Source organism: Pelophylax lessonae, assembly GCF_965119305.1.
Source record: "Pelophylax lessonae genome assembly, chromosome: 4".
NCBI lineage: Eukaryota > Metazoa > Chordata > Amphibia > Anura > Ranidae > Pelophylax > Pelophylax lessonae.
In genome coordinates this window covers 530,103,141-530,128,955 of record NC_138771.1, presented here as the reverse complement: position 1 = coordinate 530,128,955, position 25,815 = coordinate 530,103,141, and the positions used below count along the sequence as shown (strand labels likewise).

At 45.1% G+C, this 25,815-nt stretch overlaps 1 protein-coding gene across 1 annotated transcript in view; it reads right to left on the bottom strand.

Annotated features, from left to right (window-relative positions):
• Positions 1-403: 403 nt before the first annotated feature.
• TTLL1 (TTL family tubulin polyglutamylase complex subunit L1) overlaps positions 404-25,815 on the bottom strand; it is a 74,307-nt gene continuing 48,895 nt past the window's right edge. The window contains exons 7-9 of the mRNA XM_082256539.1: positions 22,179-22,265; positions 17,763-17,926; positions 404-769 (exon numbers count right to left, since the gene is read on the bottom strand). Of these exons, the coding sequence (XP_082112665.1) occupies positions 640-769; positions 17,763-17,926; positions 22,179-22,265 (381 nt within the window). The 3' untranslated portion in view covers positions 404-639. The remainder of the gene's footprint in view (positions 770-17,762; positions 17,927-22,178; positions 22,266-25,815) is intronic.

Genomic DNA, 25,815 nt, shown 5'->3' with positions numbered 1-25,815 from the left:
CAAAATCTTGTGGAAAGTCTTCCCAGAAGAATGGAGGCTGTTGTAACTACAAAGGGGGTCCACTCTATTTCAACATCCATGATTTTGGAATGGGATGTCCAACAAGCTCAAACAGTTGTGATAGATGACCAAAAACATTTGGCCACATAGTGTATGTAAACATTGCTCTATAACACATCGTAGGAAACTGTATTTTTCCCCAATTTTTTTCTTATTTAAAACCTAGGACATATAAAGATTGTAAATTGCTATTTATAAACCCTTATCCAAAATGGACAGAAAGACATTCTGGTTAAACTCATATCACCCCCTACCAGATTAAATTTTTCATAAGTCTGATAAATTGGGCAATGGTGGGGTATGATGGAAGTATACAGGGACAATAGAGTTCTGGTAGCATAAAGCATTTCTTAGAAGGTGAAACCTGGACTACACTCTTCAGAGTAAACAGCCAACCTGCTGGAGCACAGAATGCTCTAAAAGATCCAAGCTTTGACTGCATCAAAGTAGGAAAAAAAAAAGTTTTTTTGCAGGTATACAGGGGCCACTATGACTACTTGAGGAGACCCTGTTGCTGATTTTATTGGAGTTTTTCTTTAATTTCTGAGTATTGTATGCATTATGATCAGCACTTCCAAACTACTTCCATGTTGTAGGCGCAGATCTTCCAGAGTCCCTTGCCCGACTTCCTTTAACGCCAAAAGCCTGTCCAGGTCGACTCCTCATGTCTCGATCTAGCCCATCAGCTTGCGCTGCTTCTTCATCGTACCTAGGATATAAACAGAGAATAAAATGATATTGTATAATACAGCACACAATATAAAAGAACCTTTAGCTGACTGCAGTAGTTTGACCAAATGACAGTAATTGTCATGCTAAAGAACTTTATTTTGTATATCTCCCCACTGACGATCAGGTGTTTCCCCAAAAACACCCCCCCCCCCCCCAACATGACACTCTCCGAAATTTCCCCCAAACTCCTACCTTCAAAACATCTCATGTGCCCTTCCGTGTTGGTCACATGACTTTTCCTAAAGGTGAGATCAGCCAATCAGAACTCTGCACGATAAAAACATGAGCCAGTGGCCTAGTCTTTTGGCTATTTGACCAGTGCTAGTGAGAGCTTGACACAGCATTTTCTCCAAGAAAGGTACAGTATGTATTTCTGCCTGTTTGTTACTCTTTATTTATACATCCAAACACACTACATGTTAATATGTACTTACAGATCCACTTTAACCATCTTCATACAACTTGTAATGTTTACAAAGAATAAGCCTACTCACAATGAAATAAGCTCCTCTTTGGCTGTTAACCACTTGCTGACCGTGTAACACATATATGCGGTGGCAAAGAGGGTAAGCTTTAACACCAAGAAACACATATGCGCCATTGGAAGCCTGGAGGTTGTGTGCCGAGAGTGTACCCACTGTGCATTCCTAGCACACAGAGCCAGTTGTCAGCGACAGCTCTTAGTCATGGTTTCTGAACAGGAGCTGTCGGGACATGCACCTGATCATGTTCCCACTGTGAGAGCCAATCAAAGCTGTCACATAATAGAGAAGCTGTGCCAGCCTGGGGCATTAAAGCCTACCTAAACCTCAGCCAGGAGGCAAGTTGAAGGGGTTAATACAGCAAAATAAAAGGATCAGCAGATTAAAATCCCACCATTGGTGGTCAGTGGCATTTTAAGACCTTTAAGTGCTACTGAAACAAAATGATTGGATTTGTTTTGAGGGGGGGGGGGGGCATTGGTTTAAGACCACCACTTGTAAAAAGGTATGGCTGGCCCATTTATAATTCTTTTCTGTGGGGTTCTCAATGCAAATTTAGGCACTACTCTGCTAGCACCATTACAAATCACTAGATATATTTGGTTACACACCAGAAGTACATTTCACCTGACCTCTACAATGTCCTTGTTAACCTCATTCTTTGGATACAGTGGTCTGTCCAAGTCTATGGTGCTTTCCTGGAGTACAAATTAGTTATTTAACTTTAGGGATATAGTAGATCGTTGCTCCCTTTGGCAGTTGCCATTCTTCAAACTACGGGATAAATATGGTCTTTCAAAATTCCTCGTTCTATAGTTATTTGCAGATTTGACATTATGCATAGTCTCTTACAATAGAACTTGTCTTTACCCATCTGGCTCTATTCGAGAGAACTTGTACAGAAGGTCCCTCTAGAAAATCTGTGATTCCTGACATATCAGATCCTTGCTACTTTAACAGCAGAACCATTTTCTAAACATCCTTATCTGTTGAAATGGGAAGCGCTGCTGGGCCATTAACTCTCCATGGAGGTCTGGCAGATGCATAGTGCATGGTCTATAAAGAAAACGCATATAAGATTTTGTTTCTGTGGTACCATACCCCTGGGTTCCTACATACAATTTTTCCCACTGTTTCCAATAGGTGTTGGAGATGTGACTCGGCGGTGGCATCTCTGTTCCACATTTTATTGAATTGCCCAAAAATGATACCTTCCTGGGAAGAGGTTAACTTGCTCCTTTCCAAGTTCATTAACAGTGCTGTCCACCTAGACCCACTGACGCATCTTTTGGGCCTCCTAGTGCGGAAGCTAGAGAAAAACCTAACAAAATTGATGACGCACATACTCACTGCAGTTAAATGTCTAATTACTGTCCGGTGGAAACAGACCACCCCCGCCCCAATGTTTTCTGCCCTCCTGCAGTGGCTTAGAGTAGTGAGATCCATGAAATACCTTACAGCTAGACAGCATAATAAAAGTTTACTGCTTTATGGGATGCTTGGGATGAATACTTAGCCCTTATAGAGAAATTGTAACCCTTAAAAAAAAAAAAAAAAAAAAAAAAAAAGAAGAAGATCCTGTCCTCTTATTGCAGGTTAAACAGCATTGTGCTTGTGTCGAATCGGTCTCTTTCTATGCTATAAAAAAACCTTGTTGTTCCTGCCTGTTCCTGTGTCCCCCTATGTAAACTGACCACGGTAAACATGGCTGCCAATCAATGATCCCAATGTAAGTTAAAATGCCTCCATCATCCCACTGCTCTCCTCTCTCCCCCTCCCTTCCAGCCAATCAGCTCCTGTGTGTGAGCGATCTCTTCCCCGCCCCGCCCCTCCCCTCCCACCACTATTAGTAGCAGGCAGTAAAATCAAAGAAAGATTACTGCCATCCCCTCTGTTCTATCAAGCTATACTACATAGTGTAAATGTTTGCATAAAATTATGCCTCTAAATACCTTATTTCAGATCATTTCTGTTCGGTCACATGACCTCCGGCCGCTCTCCTCCCCTCATCTCAGGGCTACAGTAGGAGGGGCTAAGCGGACAGCATAGCAGTCACATGACCTCCCAGCTGATATCAGAGGGAGATCTCAGCTCCTTCCACTATAGCCCTTAGATCAGGGGCAAAAAGCAGCCAGAAGTTAACTGTCCGCTCAGCTCCCCCCACTGTAGCCCTTAGCCCTTTTTTTTTTTTACTTGTAGTATTGCATGTTTTTGTATGGGCAGGCCTACACTGGGGTCACTGCTGTGGCCTCTAAGTGGGTCACCCCAGCTATTGTTTTCATTACATGGGAAGCTGTTTATTCGCTACTTCATGTTTGGTCACCTATACATTTTCATGTTGTGGTGATTTTTGGTACCTATGGTATGCCTGTCTATCTCGCTTTTGTTTTCTTATTATTATTCTTTTATTTTTCCTGTAAAACTTGAAAATTCTTCTTCAACTAAACAGGTAATTAAAAAAAAAAAAAGACAGTGTCAGTCAAACTATCACATCACTGAACAATAACTTGGCAATTAAGGGGTATTGCAGACTGGTATTCAAGTGGTTAAACACTACCAGTCTTTGCATGTACATGTTATTGCTCATAGATAGGCATCTCTATTCTGTCAAATTATCACCCACAGTGACTAAAATCAACAGCATTACAATCATTTAAATTTCCATGATTGTTATAAAAGATTCTAGAACTGTCTGATCTCATTGCCAAGTTCTACTCCCGAATGATTTTCCTCCCAAGTGCTCTCTTGCTGAATCGATTATACAAAGATTTTTTAAGTACACTAGAAAATTATCTGTCACAGGTGCAATGGGCTTTTCACGAGCACTCAGCACCTCTCATCTCTGAATCATTACACTTCCCAAATATCGCTAACGAAGTTTAGATCTGTGACACAGAAAGAAACAATTCAGTAGCAATCAGACCATCCATACCAGAGATTAAAGTAGAATTCTTGCCTAACATAACTGTTATTAAAAATGTGTCCCCTGCTACCTGTGCTGTCTACCCTGTGTAAAAAAGATCTGTACACTTATAATTTTTCATCCCACAGCTCTGACTTCCCTGTGCCAATGAGTGGCTGGCTCCCCTGCAGCCAGCCGCTTACTAACACAAGGGATTTTCGACTTACCGTAAAATCCATTTCTCTGCGTTCATTGATGGATACAGCTCTCCAGGATTCTGAACCTTTGGGTTATACTGCCTCCTACAGGAGTAGGACACTAGGCAGAAAAAAAATGGATTTTTGTAAGAACTTACCGTAAAATCCTTTTCTCTTAAGCTCATTGACAGACGTAGTCTTCTTGATTCTCAAGAGCTGGGTTATGTTGTCTCCGCAGGAGTAGGACTAGGCAGAATGACAAAACGTTCTGGCTCCACCCTAGGGGGCAGTCCCTGAGGGTATATCCTCCCTCTCTCTGCTACAGGGAATCAGTTCTGTTTAAAGCAGTACAGAGAAATTAACCCAACCCAACTCAATGATAGAGGGGCGGGTACTACGTCTGTCAATGAGCTTAAGAGAAAAGGATTTTACGGTAAGTTCTTACAAAAATCCATTTTTCTCTATCGCTCATTGACAGACGTAGTCTTCTTGATTCTCAAGAGCTGGGACATCCAGAAGCAGTGCCACAAATGAGGGGTGGGATTGACAAAATCAAATCCAATCTAGTAGGCCCAACCGGTGCCAAACTAGAAGTTTTAAAGGCTCATTATAAACAAAGAATGAGACTAAAAGAAAAAAATTTTCCAACGGAAAAAAACCCTCGAGGTAGACCACTGGTCTCCTCAAATTGCGGCCTGCAAAACCTTGCGGCCAAATGAGGCATCAGACGATGCCATTACATCAATTTTATAATGTTTAGAGAAGGTATGTACCGACGACCAGGTAGCCGCCTTGCACACCTGGACCACTGACGCCTGATGGCGAAAGGCCCATGACGCACTAAGTGCCCGAGTGGAGTGCGCCTTAACAGGGAACGGGGGCTCCCGACCCTTAATAGAATAAGCCTGCACTACCGTCTGTCTGATCCATCTGGAAATGGTCGCGGCAGATGCAGGCAACCCCTTTTTGGGTCCATCTGGGATCACAAAAAGTGAATCCGTCTTGCGAAACGAGTCTGTCGTTTTCAAGTATACCCTGATCGCCCGGACCACATCCAAGGAGTGCAAAGCAAATTCCCGAGGATGACTGGGCTTAGGACACAGGGAAGGTAATACAATTTCTTCATTCAGATGAAATTCTGAAACCACTTTTGGTAGGAAGGATGGATTCGGACGAAGAACCACCTTATCTCTATGAACCACCAGATATGGTGAACGACAAGATAATGCGGCCAGCTCTGACACCCTGCGTGCAGAAGTAATAGCCACCAAGAAGGCCACCTTCTGGGACAACGTGGGTAGAGGAATCTCCCTAATATCTTCAAAGGGAGGTTTCTGAAGAACCGACAACACTAAATTAAGATCCCAGGGGGGTAACGGCGCGTGCACTGGCGGAGCCAGATGTCGCACCCCCTGGATAAAATTCCGCACCAAGGAATGAGTAGCCAAAGGCTTCTGAAAGAAGATGGCTAATGCTGAGACCTGACCCTTGATAGTACTCAAGGCCAGTTTCTGCTCAACCCCTTGTTGCAGAAAAGCCAATATTCGACTAATCGAATAAGACCGAGGACGGAACCCCAAAGGTTCACACCATGCAATGTAGGACTTCCATGTGCGATGATAAATCTTTCTGGAAGTCGCTTTCCTTGCTTCAACTAGAGTAGGAATAACTGAAGCTGACAAACCTTTGTCCTTCAGCACCTGGGTCTCAATAGCCAGGCCGTTAAAGCCAGCGATCGTAAAGCAGGATGGAAGATCGGTCCCTGAGACAGTAGATCCTCTCTGAGAGGAAGTCTCCACGGGACGTCCGCCACCAGTCTGACCATGTCGGCGTACCAAGCTCGACGAGGCCAGTCCGGAGCTACCAGGATTACTGGGATTCCTTCCTCCTCTACCCTGCGAAGAAGTCTTGGCAGTAACGCGAGAGGAGGGAAGGCATATATTAGCTGGTATTGCCCCCACGGGGCGATCAGTGCGTCTGCGGTTTCTGCTAGAGGATCGCGGGAGCGAGCCACGAATCTCTGAACTTTCCTGTTGAATCGTGATGCCAACAGATCCACATCCGGGGTGCCCCACCGTAGGCACAACTGGTGGAAAACGTCTGGATGGAGGGACCATTCCCCCTGATCCAGGGTCTGACGGCTGAGATAATCTGCCTGCCAATTCTCCACCCCCGGAATGAACACCGCAGAGATTGCTGGAACAAATCGTTCCGCCCAGCGAAGAATGCAAGCCACTTCTTTTGCCGCTCGGACACTCTTGGTGCCCCCCTGGTGATTGACATAAGCCACAGCCGTGGCATTGTCCGACTGGATCCGAACCGGGCTGCCCTGGAGCTGCTCGGTCCAGTGAATCAGACAAAGTCTGATCGCTCTCAGTTCCAATACATTTATCGGTAATCTGGATTCTTCCGGGGACCAAAGTCCCTGGGCAGATAATTGCCCGAGAATTCCTCCCCATCCGGATAGACTGGCATCCGTGGTCACTATCGTCCAATATATTGGCAGAAATGACTTTCCCTGGCTGAGCATTGGAGACCGAAGCCACCAAACCAGAGACTCTCTGGTCTGTTTGCTCAATCGTATCTGATTGTCCAGGGATTCCGGATTCCGATTCCATCTGAGGAGAATCTCTTGCTGAAGAATTCGGGTATGGGACTGGGCAAATGGGACTGCTTCGAATGAAGCCACCATCAACCCCAGAACCCTCATGCAAGTCCGAAGGGAAGACCAGCTGTTGGACAGTAACAACTGGACTGCTGATTGAATCTTTCGAAGTTTCCCTACCGGAAGAAACACTCTTGTCCTGACTGTGTCTAGAATTAGACCCAGATATTCGAGCCTTTGGGTGGGAACCAGAAAGGACTTTTGCTGGTTCACCAGCCACCCGAATTCCTGTAAAGAAATCATAGTAATTTCTATGTTTTGTAGCAAGGTCTGAGGAGACTCTGCATGAAGCAGAAGATCGTCTAGGTAACCTAGAATCGATATACCTCTTTGGCGCAGAAGTGCCAACATTGGGGCCAACACTTTTGTGAAGACCCGCGGAGCCGTGGCGAGACCGAAAGGTAACGCCACAAACTGATAGTGGTTCTCCTCTACGGAAAAGCGTAGAAAACGCTGATGTCCTGCGAAAATGGGAATGTGAAGATAGGCGTCCTTGATGTCTATGGACGCTAGGACATCCCCTGGATGCAGGAAGGCTGCTACCGTGCGAATGGACTCCATTCTGAATCTTCTTATGTTGACGAAAGAATTGAGTGCTCTTAAGTCCAGAATTGGACGCACTTTGCCCTCTTTCCTGGGTATTGTAAACAGGTTTGAATAAAACCCTTGAAACCGTTCTGTCCAAGGAACGTGGACTACCACTCCTTGTTGTAGTAGATCTGTGACTGCTCTCCGCAGATCTTCTAGACGATCCGGAGATAGTCGGATATTGGAAGGGAAGAATCGCGCCGGTGGGAGAGATCGAAACTCGATCTTGTACCCTGACTTTATGACTTCGCAAACCCATTTGTCCGGGATTCTGGAAAGCCATGGATCCGGGAACCGGCGAAGACGTCCCCCCACCCCAGTTATGGGTGGGGGCGCACCTTCAGGCTTTGGATGGTTTATCTTCAGGTCTGGAGGGGGCGGGCTTTTGCTTGCCCGACCAACGACCCCTGACGCCTCCTGTAGGAACCTTGGAGGACTTCGTTTTTTCACCCGCTGGACGAAAAAACCTCTTGTGAGCAGAAAAAGAAGGCCCTCGTCTTTGACGAGTTCCTCTACCTTTAAAATTTTGCGGTAAAAAGGTGCTTTTTCCACCGGTGATGTCCTTAATGATCTCATCTAAGTTGGCTCCAAATAGACGTTCTCCTGAAAAGGGGATATTAGCCAATGCTTTTTTGGAACCTTGGTCGGCTATCCAACCTTTTAGCCACAGTGTACGCCTGAGAACCACTGCTGAGACTGATGCTCGCGCCATTAATGGAGTGGCGTCTAACGCCGCATCACATACAAACTGTAACCCCTGTATCATTTGTTCCAACAAATCTGATACCGCCTGAGGGACTTCTTCTAAGTCCCGGCGTAACCACTTGGTCCATTCAGTTACAGCCTGCGAAACCAGACCAATAGCAATTATTGGCCTGAAAGCTGATCCAATCAAGGAAAACATGGTGCGAGACATAGCTTCTATCTTGCGATCCACTGGATCTTTAAAAGACGGAGCGTCTTCTAAAGGAATAACCGTGGCTTTATTCAATCTAGCAATTGGTGAATCCACCACAGGTGGTTCTGTCCATTTCTTAATAAGGGTTTCCTCAAACGGATAACGCCTGTCAATGCGTTTGGAAATATTAAAAGTGCGTTTTGGCAGACGCCATTCTTCATCGATTGGATTGCCAAAACATTTGGGCAATGGAAAAACCTTTGCCACTTTGATGCGCTTTTTAGTCCCAAAAGGGATCTCAGTTTCAGCTATTTCTGATGGAATACCCTGTAACCTTAAAGTCTCTTGAACAGATACAATGAGTGCGTTTACTAACGCTTCCTCTCGGGCTATGGCAGATGCCGAAACATCCTCCTCACTGTCTGAAGAGACAGGACCCGAGACACCAATACCAGATGAAGTACCTGCAACTGCAGAAATAGGCTCAGAGTCTGAATCCGAGGTTTCAGATAATAAGGGGTTAGGCGGGGGTCGCTTTCTTGCGCCCTGTCCCTGACAAGCCACTTCCACCCGGGACACAAAAGTTTCCATAATGGCTGACAAAGATTCAATTGTCAATGGGGTGCTGGAGGATCCCGCAGACCCCTCGAGGGGATCCGGAGGAGATACATGAGTGGCAGGGTCCATGTTAATACAGGACACTTTTTGCCAGCAATAAACAAAAAAACTCTTTTTTTTTTTTTTTTTTGTGTGTCTCCCCCTAGCGCAATAGCGCCCCTCAGAGTACCTGCTTCTCGATCCCAGAGAGAGAGAGAGGGACCCCCAAGGCTCACCAACCGATGCAGTGCAGTTTCCAACAAACTGCAGCCAGCGTCTGTCTTACACAGACTGGAAGGAGCTGTTTGCTTTTTCCCGGGCAGAAGGCGTGGCTCCGCCCCCTGTGTACGCCTTCGGGCGTTCCCAGCCCTCCACGAGGAAGCTGGGCTCACAAAACATGGCCGCCCCCATAGAAGAGACATAAGACTCCAAAAACATGGCGGCCGGCGTGACCTGAGGACATACATACATTCGGTCTACGGCAAAATGGCGGCGGACCGCCGATATCGTCTTCCCAGCACATCCACCTGCACTCTGCTGAGAGGTGACATATGGATCTACAGAGATACACTGCACATAAGGTAGGATTATACCTCCTATGTTTGCTGTAATGTTACAGTCTGCTGGGTAGAGTGTTAGCTCTTGAACCAAGTCCACTTCCCACAAACACATGCTGTATTACAAGGGGGACTTGTAAGTGTCAGATATATACTGATCATATATGGAGGGGCCCATAATATATACTGCCTCATAAATGAGGAAAAAAAGGGAACGTTTTACTCACCATACCGAACCGACAGGCACCCTCTCTTCATAATACCCTCTCCACCGAGGTGGGGGTTTGTGGACGCCTCGACTCTCTGGTCCTGGCGTCCAAGCGAGCTTTTAACTCGCAAAGTCAGTCCCTTTACTGGGACTCCGTCGCGGCCGACTCAGCGCACTGGTCTGCACGCGTTTTTAGGCAGAAACCGGGGTGACCACTGGATCTCACATCCAGCCCGTCGCCCGGCCCCGCATACTTACTTGAATATGTCGCGGCCGACCAAGCGCAATGCCTGGTCTGCACGCGCTCGTAGGCCGGCTGGGGTGACCACAAGTGTCGCCCAGTCCGGCATTTTTGCTTGAAGATCTCACAGGAAAAAAACACTGGAGAAAACTACCTAAAAAATGTCTTTTTCTTAAAGAAAAAAAGTCTTGCCAGGACCAAAAGATCCCAGCAAGGAACTTAGGTCCTTACTCCTGACTAGACAGAAAAAAACTGATTCCCTGTAGCAGAGAGAGGGAGGATATACCCTCAGGGACTGCCCCCTAGGGTGGAGCCAGAACGTTTTGTCATTCTGCCTAGTCCTACTCCTGCGGAGACAACATAACCCAGCTCTTGAGAATCAAGAAGACTACGTCTGTCAATGAGCGATAGAGAAAAGAACTTGGCTACGTCTATGGGCAGTCCTTGGTGGTATACACCCCCCTCTCTGCTATAGGTCTTCAGTTTTGTAACAAGCAGTGTCAGAATTTTTACAACTCCATAGAGGGGTGGGTGCCGTGTCCCTCAATGAACGCAGAGAAATAGACTTTACGGTAAGTCATAAATCCCATTTTCTCGTTCGTTCATTGATGGACACAGCTCTCCAGGATTCTGAACCATTCGGATGTCTCAAAGCAGGGCCAAACATGAGGGGTGGGACAAAAAAAATTCCCAAGGATAGCCATCAAGGTAACAGGAGCTCAAAAAAAAAAATCGGAGCCCAACCTGAACAATACACCCTCGAACTGGAAACACCATCCTGCAAAACTTTGCGGCCAAAGGAAGCATCCGCAGATGCCAACACATCCACTTTGTAGAATTTAGTGAAGGTGTGCACCCACGACCAAGCAGCCGCCTTGCTAACCTGCGCCACTGATGCCTGATGAGGGAAGGCCCAAGAAGCACTAAGCGCTCGGGTGTAGCGCACCGTGACAGGGAAAGGAGGGACCTGACTCCTGATCGTATGGGCCTGAGTGACCGTCTGTCTGATCCATCTTGAAATGGTCGCAGAAGAAGTGGACAGCCTTTTTCTTGGACCATTCGTGATCACAAATAGTGAGTCTGACCTCTGAAATTACTCCGTAGCTGCCAGATACACCCGAATCGCCCGAATCACATCCAGGGCATGCAACGCAAATTCCTTAGGATGTTTCGGCCTGGGACACAGGGAAGGCAACACGATGTCTTCATTCAAATGGAAATCAGAGACTACCTTAGAAAGGAACGATGGACATGGGAGAAGAATCTTTGTGGGCCACCAAGTAAGGGGTACGACAAGATAACGCCGCCAGTTCCGACACCCTGCGAGCAGAGGTGATAGCCACCAAAAAAGCCACCTTCTGGGACAACATAAGCAGGGGAATCTCCCTATGATTTTCAAAGGGAGGCTTCTGGAGAACTGAAAGCACCATGTTCAGATCCTAGGACGGTAGAGAAGACCGCTCCTGTGGAGTCAGATGTCAATCCCGTTGAATAAAAGGTACACACCAGGGAGTGTGTCCAGGGGTCGATGAAAGAAGACTGCCAAGGCTGACACCTGGCCCTTGATAGTACTGAAGGCCAATTCTTACAAACCCCGTTAAAAGGAAGGTCAAAATCCGAGCCTTTGAAAAAGAATGAGGGCGAACACCAATCGACTCACTCCATGAAATGTAAGCTTTCCACGGATGATGGCAGATGTTCCTAGAAGTAGACTTCCTAGCCTTCATCAGTGTCGGAATCACCGACCCAGGCAAACCTCTATCCTTCAGCACCTAGCTTTCAACAGCCAGGCTGTCAAAGCCAGCAACTGTAAATCAGGATGGAAGATTGGCCCTTGGGACAAGGGAACCTCCCTGAGAGGCATTCTTCAAGGGACATCGGCAACAGGCTGCACCAGGTCGGTGTACCAAGACTGGCGAGGCCAGTCTGGGACCACTAGAATGACTGGAATCCCCTCTGCCTTTATTCTGCCCAAGAGCCATGGCAGAAGCTTGAGAGGAGGGAAAACATAAATCAGACGATACTGGCCCTACGGGGCCACCAGAGTGTCTGTGGCATCCGCCAGACAATCCCGAGACCATGCCACAAACCTCAGTACCTTTATTTTGAGCCGAATGTGTACGGCTGAGAGAGCTGGAATGAAGCATTTTGCAAACCAGAGAGTGCCGGCTACTTCCAGGGCTGCCAATACACTTTTTATTCCACCCTGGTGATTGACATAAGCCACTGCGGTGGCATTGTCCCACTGAATGCGCACTGGAAGCCCCCCGATTTGATCCATCCAGTGATCCAGGCACAGCCTGATCGCCCCCCGGAGTTCCAAGACATTGATTGTCAGTCTGGACTCTTCCAGTGTCCAAACACCCTGAGCAGAGCTCAGACCCAGGACACCTCACCTCCCGGACAGACTGGCATCGATGGTGACCACTGTCCAATACAAGGGGAGAAAAGATTTGTCCTGTCGAAGAGCCAGAGAGTGAAGCAACCAGACCAGAGACCATTTGGTTTCCCAGCTCAGCCAGATCGGATTATCCAGAGACCTCAGACACTTGAACCATTTTACAAAGATCTCCCTTTGCAGGCACCTTGTATGAAACTGTGCAAACGGAACAACCTTGAAGGTAGATACCATCAGGCCCAGCACCCGCTTGCAAGTATGGAGGGATGATCATCTGCTGGAGTTTATCCAGAGGGAGGAACACTCTGGCTAGAGCTGAATCCAGAGTCAGACCCAGATAATCCAATTTTCTGAATGGAAGCAAAGCAGACTTCTGGTAATTCAGAAGCCAACTGACCTCCCTCAGGGTCTGTATAGTGATCTCCACGTCGTCCATCAATGCAGCAGAGGACTCCGCTTGCAAAAGAAGGTCATCCAGATAGCCCAGTACTGCAATCCCCTGCTGACGTAGCAACGTCAGAAACGGGGCCAACACTTCCGTGAAGACCCGAGGAGCGGAGGCAAGACCAAAGGGTAACGCCACAAATTGATAATGCTCCTCTCCTACAGCAAAACGAAGAAAGCGCTGGTATCCAGAATATATTGGAATGTGCAAGTAAGCATCTTTGAAGTCGATAGAGGCAAGAAATTCCCCTGATGTAGGAATGCCACTACAGTGTGAATGGACTGAATTTCTGTACCCTCACAAAACAGTTCAGGGCCTTGAGGTCCAGAATCAGACGTACCTTGCCCTCTTTCTTTGGGACCGTGAACAGGTTTGAATAAAAACCCTAAAGCAGCAGGTCTTGTACCGCTCTAAAGAGAGCTTGCAGTCGGTATGGGGACAGACGCACATTGAAAGGAAAGATGACTAGATGACCCACAGGTACCAACAGTATTCAGGGGAGTCTGATGGGAAGGAGGGGAACCCAGGGAGGGGCCTACATCCACCCCAAAACCCTCCAGGGGAAGAGGGGGACAGCTACAGAACCTCCTCGCCATCGAAATGGGGGGCTGTTGGACAGGAGGAACGCTGCGACTCAGGCTGAGACCGGGTCGTATGCGACCTTGCAACGCCTTTAAACTCGCAGTCCAGCCCCCGTTCAGTGGGGCTATGTCGCAGCCGACCTAGCGTGGAGCTGTGGTCTGCGCGCACTCGCTGGCCAGACTGGGGTGACCACTGGATCTAGATTATCCAGCCCATCGCCCAGTCCGGCAGTTGATTGTAGATCTCACAGGACAAAAAAACGGGAGAAAAAAAGCCATTTAAAAAGGAAAAAATTGCCAGGACCAGAGATCCCAGCAGGGAACTAGGTTCTTACTCCTGGATAGGCAGAAAAAAATTGAAGACCTATAGCAGAGAGGGGGAGTATACAACCAAGGACTGCCCATAGGGGTAGCCAAGTTATTTTATCTGACTAGTGTCCTACTCCTGTAGGGGGCAGTATAACCCAATGGTTAAGAATCCTGGAGAGCTGTGTTAGTCAATTAAAGAGAAAACACTTTTTTTTTTTTTTTTTTTTTTACAAAGGGTAGACAGAATAGACAGAAGGAGGGGTAATGGTTCGTTTTTAGGAATAGTTATGGTTAGGAAAGGAATTCCCCTTTAATGTCTCACTGTCCGGCCTCTGGCAGCTGGCGAGCTGTGGTATATTTTTAGGTGTATAAATGAATATCACTTTTTATTTATTGATAGAAAAAAATCTTTAAAGGATAGCTAAACCAAAAATAAAAAAAATGTAATATTTTGCTAGTCCTTAGATGTAATGGCTGCATTTCTTCATTTTCTTTTTTTAGGCTAAGAACATTTTCAGCAACTACAGAAAATACCTGTTGGTCTTGGCAGGGATGCAGTGTCTTTGTTACTTCCTGTGAACTAAACAGAAATCAAAAACATCCTTATCTCCTCATTCCCTATGTAATGGAGATGAACAAAGGCAGACAAGTTTGACACCCACCGGGGTGACAACAAGGACTCCCCTCCAGTGATACAGTGGAGAAAAGAGTGTAGATATGAAGGGACAGGAAATGCGCTACTCCCAGGATATAGAATAAAGGCCTAAAAATGAAAACAAATGCAGCCACCATATCTAAGGACTGGTAAGCTGCAATATATTATATTTTGTGGTTTAGGGTTAGTTTTACTTAATGCAGCATCAAATAAGGGGCATATGCAGAGCAGAGATCAGATCCCGCCATCTGCTGTACACCGCAGTGTTTATGCCACACCTACATTCTACATGTCATTCATAAAATGCAGGCCATAGATTGTAACATGTATTCCACATAATTTTCTGAATATTGCTGCAGAGAGAACTTTGTGATTGGAGGAGAGGTCGGTGACACGACTCATCAGAGCTCTCCACTTCCTAGCTTTTTTCACTCTGTTCATTGAAATGAATGGCGTTCCACTTGCTTCAGAGTCCCAAAGCAAGCAGAATAAAATGTTAATCTTTATAATGCTCCAGTAATTATTAAGCAGTGGTATAGCCACAGTTAGATCTTACTGCATTGCACCTTTATAAATGGACCTCTAGGAGTTCCTACATCTGCTAAGAAAGGAGGGATGGGTGTGACCCTCCTCTGAGTCATGAAGATCTATTTTTAGCACAACAGCTGTAAAGCAGAGCTTCTATGCAGTGTACCAGCAGCTGGCTAAAAGGGGCAGTTGTAAAATACTCATATTCAGAATTTCTTATTTACCGGATTAAAAAGAACATAAAGAATAGCTTTTTAATACTCAAGATAAACAGAATTTACCTAAAGTAAAATAACAGCCTAGCACGCTTACCCATCCTACTAACTTTAATTCAGTTACAAAAAGAGAACCCCTGAAATAATTTAATGTGGAAAAACTGCAGCTCACACAATCCAGCCAGTTATGTGACCACCTGCCAAAGGGTCCTGAAAGTCAGGGTCAGAGCTGTGATTCTCTCCTCCAGCTGAGGTTACATTTTGGGTCTGCCTTGTTATTTAAATATAAAGAAAATGTTTGTCTCTTATCCAATACCTTAAAGCAGGGATCCTCAAACTACGGCCCTCCAGCTGTTGCGGAACTACATATCCCATGAGGCATTGGAAAACTCTGACATTCACAGACATGACTAGGCATGATGGGAATTGTATTTCCTGAACAACTGGAGGGCCATAGTTTGAAGACCCCTGCCTTAAAGCGTTCCACTCATTTTTTTTCACTTGCTCTTAATACAATCCCCATCCTCCATTCGCTTTTAAATGGTAACTATTTTTATTACATTTTTTTTCTAAATACCTGTAATTCTTGATTTTGTGAAGCACTTCCTGCTCCAGCCGCCTAGGCAATTACTTCATTAAGCGCTTTCCATGGACACCTGGGATATCGGCGTCATGTATCCCAGGAATCTATGGGAGTCGCCTAATGCCAAAATCTTGCGTTATTTCCCGTCAGGAAATTACACAAACGGGAGGAGTTTGGCGCCATTTTCAACAAGAAGCATCTACAGGTAGGAAGTAGAGCCACTCAGTTCCAAACAACAGCGGTATTTTAAAGCAAGAAGTGATGTGGGCACTAAATAGGTGATGCGGGCACTGTACTGTCAGGAGGAAGGAGCGATGCAGGCGCTAGATCGGGAGGTGCATGCTAGGTAGCCACCTGCACTGATTGCCGGAAATAGATACAAAAGGGCTTCAGATGCCCACAGTGGAGATGGACCCTGCCAGCTTCCGATATCCAGGTACTTTTATTAAATTCAAACATAAATAAAAAGGACTAAATTAATAACACTATCTAAAGATTGCATATAAAGTGGACCAAAAAAACTTGAGGACCAGAACTCTGCTTTAAATTGTCAAACTTTTGGGTGCCATAAGACTGCTTAACCCCCCCCCCCCCAATGCAGAAAGCTGAACACAAATAAGCACCGCCTAGTATAGTTTTTACTTAAAGTGAATGCAAACAATCACCTTGTAAAACAGCCCATTCAGTTTAAAATGTAAATGAAAGGCAAAACATTTTTGTGTAGATATCAAAAAACCAATATAAATACTTTTTTCCCTTTTTTATTTTAGAAGTGATCACATTCCCTTTGTTCTCAGCTGCATAAAAGCTGGGGGGGAGGAGAAGTAGCAGCAGCACACTGAGATTCCCAGTGAATGGCTGTACAGTGGGGATGTGTCAGGACAAGTCAGATCATTGGAGGAATGTACGCTGAGTTCCCAGCATAGCTAGAGAACTGACCACGATGTGCTCTCCTGCCTAGTGTGGTCAGTTTTTTTAGAAAACAAAGGGGAACGCCAGGGATTTCACATAAAGGAAGCCATACAAAAAGAACAGGATACTTTCTCATACATGTACATAGTACAGCAGGCACATATTAGGAATATGAAGTGTTGGGGTAACAAATGCTTTAAAGTGGTTGTAAAGTGAAGATCATAGCATCAGATAATACACAGAGATGAAACAAATCATCCTACACAAGTTTGGCTTGTGTATCTGCAGTCTTCCCCTTTCTTTACTATTTGAAAAGTGCAGATTGTGTTAAAAATCTTGTTTCCTCTTTCAGCAGTACATAGGGGTGGCTGGAGAGATTGGACTTACACTGTATGAGAGCTGATTGGAGCAAAGGGACACCCAACCCCCCCTCCACATAGGCGGAGGCACAAAGGAACATGCAGAGGTGTATTCTGAATAAACAAGCTCCCTGCTTACCCCCCTCTGAGCTCCCTCCTAGACACAAATTTTGAGCTCATGCTATCTCATGTGTCGGAGAACTTGTCCGAAGTAACTCATCCTGATAACAGAGGAATTTAGAACCAGAGAGAAATTACACTTACAGCTTTGGAGAGAGATAAGTAAACATTACAGATATATGTGCTTAGCATGAATGGGGTTTACAACCAGTGTAACTCTGCACCACTCTAAACTGAATGCAAGCTAAAGCATCTGCTGGAACTGACCCTGCCACCTCTTTACTTTGCAATGCTACCCTCACAGGCACTCCTGCTTAGAACAGGACAGATCCATAACAAGTGTGGGTACTTCACATGTGGCATATGCACTGAAGCTTCTAGAACTTGTTCATACAGAAATTGAATAGAACAGTAGTGAAGGAGGACATGAAAATGAAAGGGCTAACAGCATTAAGTGTACGGGGCAGTATTGCATTTGCCCATTCAGGACCAGTAATGATTCTCCCCCCCGTATGACCATCACAACTTACAAGACTTCATAGCTTCCAAGAGCCTCTTTGGGGGGCACTTTATTCCATTTGAAGTCTGGGATCTCTCCGTTCGGAACAACTATATTAAGAGTGTCGTTGATGAGATTGTACTTCAAAATGCGGTCATTGGCTGTACTGGACGTCAGAGATGGAGAGGCATTGACCTGTTTAATGCAGAAAGAACACAAAAATTTACCAAAACCTCTCAACAGCTTTGTGGGTTTCAAGGTAAAGGAACTTCTACATATTAACTTTGTGTGTAAAATTAAAGTAAAGGAAGGTGGGGGGTGTGACACACAGCATGCAATAATAAAATGAAGACATTTAACTGGCTATGTAAAGCCAGAACTATTTATTTGGTTTTGGATGAAGTGGGGATGGGTTAGAAACTCTGCCAAGTTTTTATTGCGGTCTGTGTGCCCGCTAGGTAGATTTACCCCTCTACTTATTCTGACGAATACGGTCACTAAAACAGAGCGTAAAGAGGAAAGGCAAAATTTGACACCAGAGCAAGACGTGTGGGGTAAACCTGCCAAAGAGGACACTAGTCTAAAGACGAAACCCGTCGGGAGGAGCTAGCCGAATGTCATTGCATCACACCCAGAAATTCCGAGGTTGGCCATTTTTTTGGTTGTCCATAGGAAACAACATTGCTGCCAAACTGCGTCCTTGATGTCTATTACCTGCCTTTATTTCTGTATCTGGGTGAGTGCATACCCTATGAGCCTTTAATAAAAGTGTTGGTGTTAGGAACCTGTCAGGAAGGCTCTGGCAGAGCATGAGTTAAAACTCACAGGCTATTCCGGCTCCACCCTTCTCATCAAGAAAGAGCACTATTTAAGCTGGATCAGCACACAGGTTCAGTGCCGTCTCGTCTTCAGCTCCTGCCTTTGTTCCTGAACCTGTGACCTGTTTACTGCTGATTTCCTGTTGACCTTTTGGCTTGTTCCTGACTCTGCTCGTCTGCTGCCCGTCCTGACCCCGGCTTGTTTGACCATTCTCTCGGATCTCCCTTGTCTGTTTACCTGCCTTCGGACTTGATTGGTTCTCCCTTGGTGGGGCGACCCTGAGGACCGCGACCTGGTATCCACACGCAGCGAAGTCCATCCTCACCACCAGTGGCTCTGGCGAAAACCGATGGATACTTAGACTCCGCACCTCAGGCTAGCCTGTGTCACTTACCTTGGGGGTTCCGTCCAAGCTCCGCCCACTAGTGGACATCGGGGCCTAGCTCTGTCGTCAGGTTACCACCAGCACCCTAACAGTTGGTTTTAAAGGATAACGCACTATGGGCCTATTTCTTTTCAATTTCTCCCTGATCTATGAGGTACAATAACTACTCAAGGAGAATTTGGTTATCCGTTGTGTACTATATCATTGGTATATTTGGAGACTGGAGAGTTTTAAGGCTGTGCATATCCTATGGAGATTCTGATATGAGAGGGTTCTAGCGGTCCCATAACCGCTTGCTGCTCTATCCCCGCCATCCTCTGGTAAGAGTCAGTGTGTGGTGGCTGGGATTTCACTTCATCTTGTGTTGATTCACTTTGTGGTGATTACATGTAAATTCTTCAACTACACTCCCTGTGATTTAAAAAAATATGGACTTTATATGATCATATGCCAATATCATGTTTTGATTTTTGTTTAATTAGCGCTGCTCTATGTATTTTAGTCTAAAGAGGGAATTCCCCTCTCTTTACAGATGTTTCCGCTTACCTTCTGCATCTTTCGAACATGAAAAGGAAGGGGATTCTTGCCAACAAAACAGCAGCAGCCAAAAATAAACTGACAGGGGTTTTAAAATTGTATTGATGCTTTCCATTAAAGAAAAAAATACATTCTGCAGCACCTAGCTGTAAATACATCTACAGTTAGGCCTCCTGCAATGTCCCACAGATACTTGTTGATCCTGCCAGTAAAGGCCACCTAATGCCACTTCCTGTGATGGGGTGGCAATGACGCTGCATTGCTCCTAAATTCAGAGCCCAGTTGTTGCTCTCCATGTAGGCTGTATCTGCTTACATTAGAGTGGGAAGGGAATATATAGCCGGGGCGCAACGATCAGGACTGGCACTCTGGATTCACAATCATGTAGCTGGCTACACCTAGTCCCACCTACTGCTTTTTGATTTCACAGAACTGCCTCTGTTGCCTAAATCCTCCCACTGTGAGCTGCAGTGTCTGGTAGGGGGAGCATGGGAGATACAAGTGGAGGAGGATTTGGCTCAGTCAGGGAAGGTAAAGGAAGATTTTAGGTGTACTTTATGAGGTTTGTGCATCACTAATGGCACTTTTCCACTGCAAGTACCGGCTAGTACCGGCTCGGCTCTACTCGGCCCTGCTTGGCCCGGTTTGCTTTTCCACTGCTGGTACCGCATGGTATAGTGTCGAACGGTTCGGTACGGTACGGTATAGGTTTGCTTTTCCACTAAAGTAGTACTAAAGTTAAGTGGGTGGGATAACAACGGGGTGGGTGGGATTCTCTGACCAATCAGTGGCTAGTAGTGACTGCATGCAAAGGATTGTGGGATATGGTACCAGTTTGGTACCTGTTGGAACCACAATCGAGTAGGTACTGTTTTTTCAGAGCCGTACCGTACCGTACCGTTCGGTTCCATGCAGTGGAAAAGCAAACCTATACCGTACCGTACCGAACCGTTCCGACCCTATACCATGCGGTACCGCAGTGGAAAAGCACAAAAGCGTGCCGAACCGGTACGGTTCCATGCAGTGGAAAAGCGCCATAAGGGGTCCATGTATTACAAATTCGACCTTACGGATGTCTTAAAGTAAACTAAAGGCAAAACCTTTTTTTTTTTTTTGTATTGGATAGAGGGGAGATGGATTAGAACAAGTCAGCTTTTATTGCTCTGTGTGTCCCAGTTAGGGAGATTCACCCTCTCTATTTGCCCTGTCATTATCACTGAAAGCAAAAGAAAAAAACAAAAATTTGGGTTGTCCTCAGAAAAGTAATAGAGGGGAAATCTTCCAGTGGGGACACCACTTCTAGTGACCTGGGGGGGTCCCCAAGAAATTCCCTTAATTTGCAGGGATTTCCTCTCAATTCCTGTTTGGCTATGGGACAGGGAGTGAAGGGAAATCTTCCCAGTTGGACAGAGATGGCAAAAATAAACCTTACAGGGGTTATAACCCTCCCTTACTCTATTCAAAATGAAAAAAAAAAAGTTTTGCCTATTTATTTTCTTTTTTTTTTTGAATGAGGTATTTTAGAAAAATGCCACATTATGGTAAGATGATGCAGCTGATGGTTGTAGGAGATAATTATATTACAAACCATTTAGTGATCTTTTCTTGTGCATCTGCACAGCAATGTTTTTATGCACAGACCCTATAATAACTGGATTTGGGACTTATTTAGACTGTCATACAGGAGCCCTTAGATGTAATTTAATCCTTAGTACTAGATCCAAAACAAAATAAAGTGCTTATACACTTACATACACCTTAACATATACACTGGCAGAGGAGAGAGCCGATGACTGACAGTCACCAGTTCTCTGCTCACGGAGCACTGAGAACCGAGCGATCAGCTTTGATCGCTCGGCTCTCAGTCTTAGAGCCGGCAGGGGACAGATGCAGAGTTGGACCAATGCTGCATTCACGTACGCAAGTAGGATTAAAAAAAAAAAAAAAACTTCTCTTTTAAGTCACATGAAAGAGCTTGGGTAGCAATTGTTTTATTTAAGGCAAATATATATATATATATATATATATATATATATATATATATATATATATATATATTTTTTTTTTTATTAAAGTGTCAGTTTACTAAGCAGAAACCGAGGATTGAGAGACATTAAATCCACAGAGATTTGAAAATTACAGTCACATGTCTAAAATAAAAACTCTGATCATTTTGTAAAACAAGTCTTATGTGATTTGTTACATGTACCCTGAGTGCCGGTTCACATATGTGCGGCTGCGGTGATCGCATGTAATTCGGAGCGCACTGCTCCTTCATTACATGCAATCTCCTGTGCGGATGCGAATTCAGCCATACACTTTGTATGGCTGAAATTCACACTGCACCCGCACCAAAGACGCACAGGAGGCATTTTTTCAGCTGCATCAGGATCGGATCGCACAGTGGTTCACACTTGTGCGATCCGATCCTGTGCAAACTGTCAGATCGCACTGCGATATGCGATCAAACTGGGGGCGTCATTAACATTTAATTGACACCCCCTGCGTATCGCATATGGCAGTGTGAACTGCCAGATGTGCGGATGCGATGCGGGAAAAGGCTGCATATTCGCAGCCTTCTCGCATCGCACAAGTGTGAACCGGCACTTATTGGTCTGTGCTAATATTAAATGATCGAGCTATGCTAACTCCCATTTAATGAACTGCAAAGGTCTCAATCACGCAAAATCTAAAAAACTCACTCACCTCGATTAACCACGGCTTTAATCTGTCATCTATTATGATGTCATATCCATAACACTCAAAGCAATGCTTGTCATTATTCATCACCGGCTGGAGAAAATAAATGACAACTTTAATTGATGCAGAGCAGGAAAAACAGCAAAGCAAATAATAAAAAACAGATACCAAAGCGAACAAACACTTTTGGGAAATCTAATAAGAGCTTAATTCAATGAAGACAAAATACTGAATCACATTTAAAGCCCAAATTAACTGTCAGTTAAATCAGCTAAATACATTCCGAGTGTCCCACAAGGTCATGGAGAAAAAAGAGGTTATATGGCCAGATCACAAAATAGGCAGAGAGACAAATGAATGATTTTGTGTATTTAATAATCATATATTAAAAAGATGTACCAATACATGGACATGCAGGTATCAGATATATATCAATACTATATGCAGTGACATTTAACAAAGACGATGAGACAAAACAAACATATACACAGGTAATTGCTACAACCGGCCGGTGTGGGTTTTGATCTGTTGACAGGGATAAAAAATATCCACAGCTGCTGCTGTAAGATTGCCTTTATTAAGGAAAAATTCCCAGGCAAAAAAGAATGGTCCAGACGAAGCTACGCCATTCAAACGCCAAACACATTGACGTCACTAGCGGCGGTGTCTTCTCTAAGAACCCCCGATGAATGGCGGACACTGAGCGAGGTCCCAACATAAGCCTTTGAGCTTCCCAGGAAGGAATTTACAGCGGACAACACAACAGGCATTCTTTCAAGGGGTGCAAGCATGATGCAGCACTTAAAGCAGAGCTCCGGACTATTTTGCAACTTTAGTGATTCCTGGAGTGCTCGCTATGCTGATCAACAATTGGGCATTTTTTTCGGGGGTCCCTTACCTTATTTTCAGGACATTTTTGATTGTACTTCCTCCTTCTCCCCCCTCTGTGGCCACGGCCACCGACATCACTTCCGCCTTTGCATTGTATCCTGGGAGCTGTTTGTCATCACTCCCAGGAGGCTGGAATCAGGAAGAACTCCCAGAACATTCCCTGAAATCAGGAAGGACACAGCAGAATACACTGCGGCTTCAGATGCCCACATCCAAGATGGCCACGCCCAGACAGCGTTTTTAAAGTAAAATTTTGACTAAAATCCAATACTGTACTCCTTGTAAGTATGAGAATAGCAGTTCTGTAAAGGGCGATGGATTAGTATTATAGGGGTATTTTTAGTTAAAAAAGGTATTTGAGGCCGGAACTCCGCTTTAAGGAGACTTCACCTCCATTAAGGAGCAATTTGAGGGATCAGCATTATGAAGCGGCTGTAAGGTAATGGAGCGCCATGCAAGAGGATGAACTATTTGTTTCAACTCCTGTTATTGTCACACTTGACTCCAGTATATTGCACGGCCAGGCACTTTCCAGTTACCATCAGCCTCCACATGCTTCCCCTGCCCGTTATACAGAAACAGTAACAGTGTTGCATCAATATATCCATTGCTGACACAGTAACCCTCAGCCCCCAATCACATTAGGTCGCTCCAACTTCGGGGGCAACCTGTGAAGTCGCGTGCACCGCGACTTCGGCGTGACTTGCATGGACTTCATATAATGAATGCTTATGCAAGTCGCCTCCAGGTCGTCCCAAAGTAGTACAGGACCCTTTTTCTAAGTCGGAGCGACTTGTGTCGCTCCTATTAGAACCGGTCCTGTACTACTCAATGGACCCGACAGTGCGCGACTTGCCAGGCTGACCAAGTCGCTTGGCAAGTCGTAATAGTGTGAACCGGCTCTTACAGCGATACACTGTCACAAAGGGATTAGTATCAGAGATACTCCAGGATACAAATAGGAAATCATCAGTTCATTACTAACCAGTATCCAACTCCCAACACAGTGTACAACCTGACGTTCATTGACCGCCATGAAGATTTTCAAATACTTGATAACCATCAATAATATGCACTTTATTTAGTTTACAGCTGTTTGTTACCAGTTAGCAATCATCACACTGCTACATTAACATACGGCATTCTGAAAACCTCACCTCAATTGTGCAACAGTCTGCCTGCGTACATACTGTGTAACTTTGTCAATGAACAATCCTTCCAGTATTTGCATCAATGGTGTTTTGGTGCCATGTTCTCTTTTAGTTCCTTGCTGCTTTGACACATTTTCATAAATATATGGACTTCTCTTTGGTGTCCGAGCTTCCAGGGGGACTTTTTTTTGCTAGGGAATTTTTCCTTAATAAAGGCAATCATACAGCAGCAGCTGTGGATATTTTGTATCCCTGTCAACAGATCAAAACCCACCGGCCAGTTGTAGCAATTACCTGTGTATATGTCTCATCTTCTTTGTTAAATGTCACTGCACATAGTATTGATATATATCTATGATACCTGCATGTCCATGCATTGCTACATCTTTTTAATACAGGATTATTAAATACACTGAATCATTCATTTGCCTCTCTGCCTATATAGTGACCTGGCCATATAACCTCTTTTTTCCCCACGACCTTGTGGGACATTTTTTGCATGTATTGGTTTGGTTAGGCTGACCTACATAAATTTAGCTGAGGCATTGTAGAGAAAGTATTCCGGTGTTTCAACACATCGCCCCCCCCCCATTTTTTTTTTTTTTAATACATTCCGAGGGCATTAAAATGAAAGGTGTATAGAGTTTGTTTTCCATAGAAAGTGGTCACAGCCAGAGTAGAAAAGCTGATCCTTGCCAGCATGCTGCAGAGAAGGACCTTTGCTTTCTGTGAGGAAGCAGTGGTCTCTCTGCAGAGATCTGACACATACCCTGTTAAGTAACAGCTAGAACTCTCCAGTCAGCAGGAAACATAAGCTGAATGCACAGCTATGGGTCTGATTCACTAGGTGGCCTGTTGGACCTATGCAGAGAGATCACTGCTTTCATACAGAAAGCAGGGGCCCTTCTCTGCAGCATGATGGCAGGGGTCAGGCTTTGTTACTCAGACTATGGCTGTTTTCTAAAGAAATCAAACTGTAAAAGCCCAAAACACACGATAAGAAAATCGGAAGTAAAATTTCATCCGACTAATGATCTGCCAATTTTTGAGATTGTTAGTATGGTGCTTTCCACAGCCGATTACGAATTTTCGTACGACAAAAGCTGAATGTGAAGTCTATAAAATTTTTATTGTATGTGAACACAACGTCCAATTTTCCTTTAACCTCCCTGGCAGTATTCCCGAGTGTGGCTCAGGGTTAATATACAGTGCCAAAAGCGGTAACCCCGAGCAACACTCAGGATTACCCCACAATCAAACTTACCTTTCACTGTGATCCCCTGCCATCCTCCCGCTGTCCTTGCTGTGTGATCCGGCCGATGCTGTCACCTGTCTTCTGGTTCCCTTCCCTGAGGGCGCAGGGGCGTGGAACCGGCGGGAGATTCAAAAAATAAATAAAACAAATGACATGATACAGTGTAATCTGTTAGGATTACAACTTTGTATCAGGCCATTACACTGCAGGTTTTCACCTAGTGGCTTTTCCAATGCTCTGCCTGTACTTTTTGCGGTTCTTTGTACCTGGAAAATTGAGAATGTCCATGGTGCCCAAAAAGCGTTCTTTTAGCTCAAAAGCACTTTTGGAAGAACTGGAAAACAGC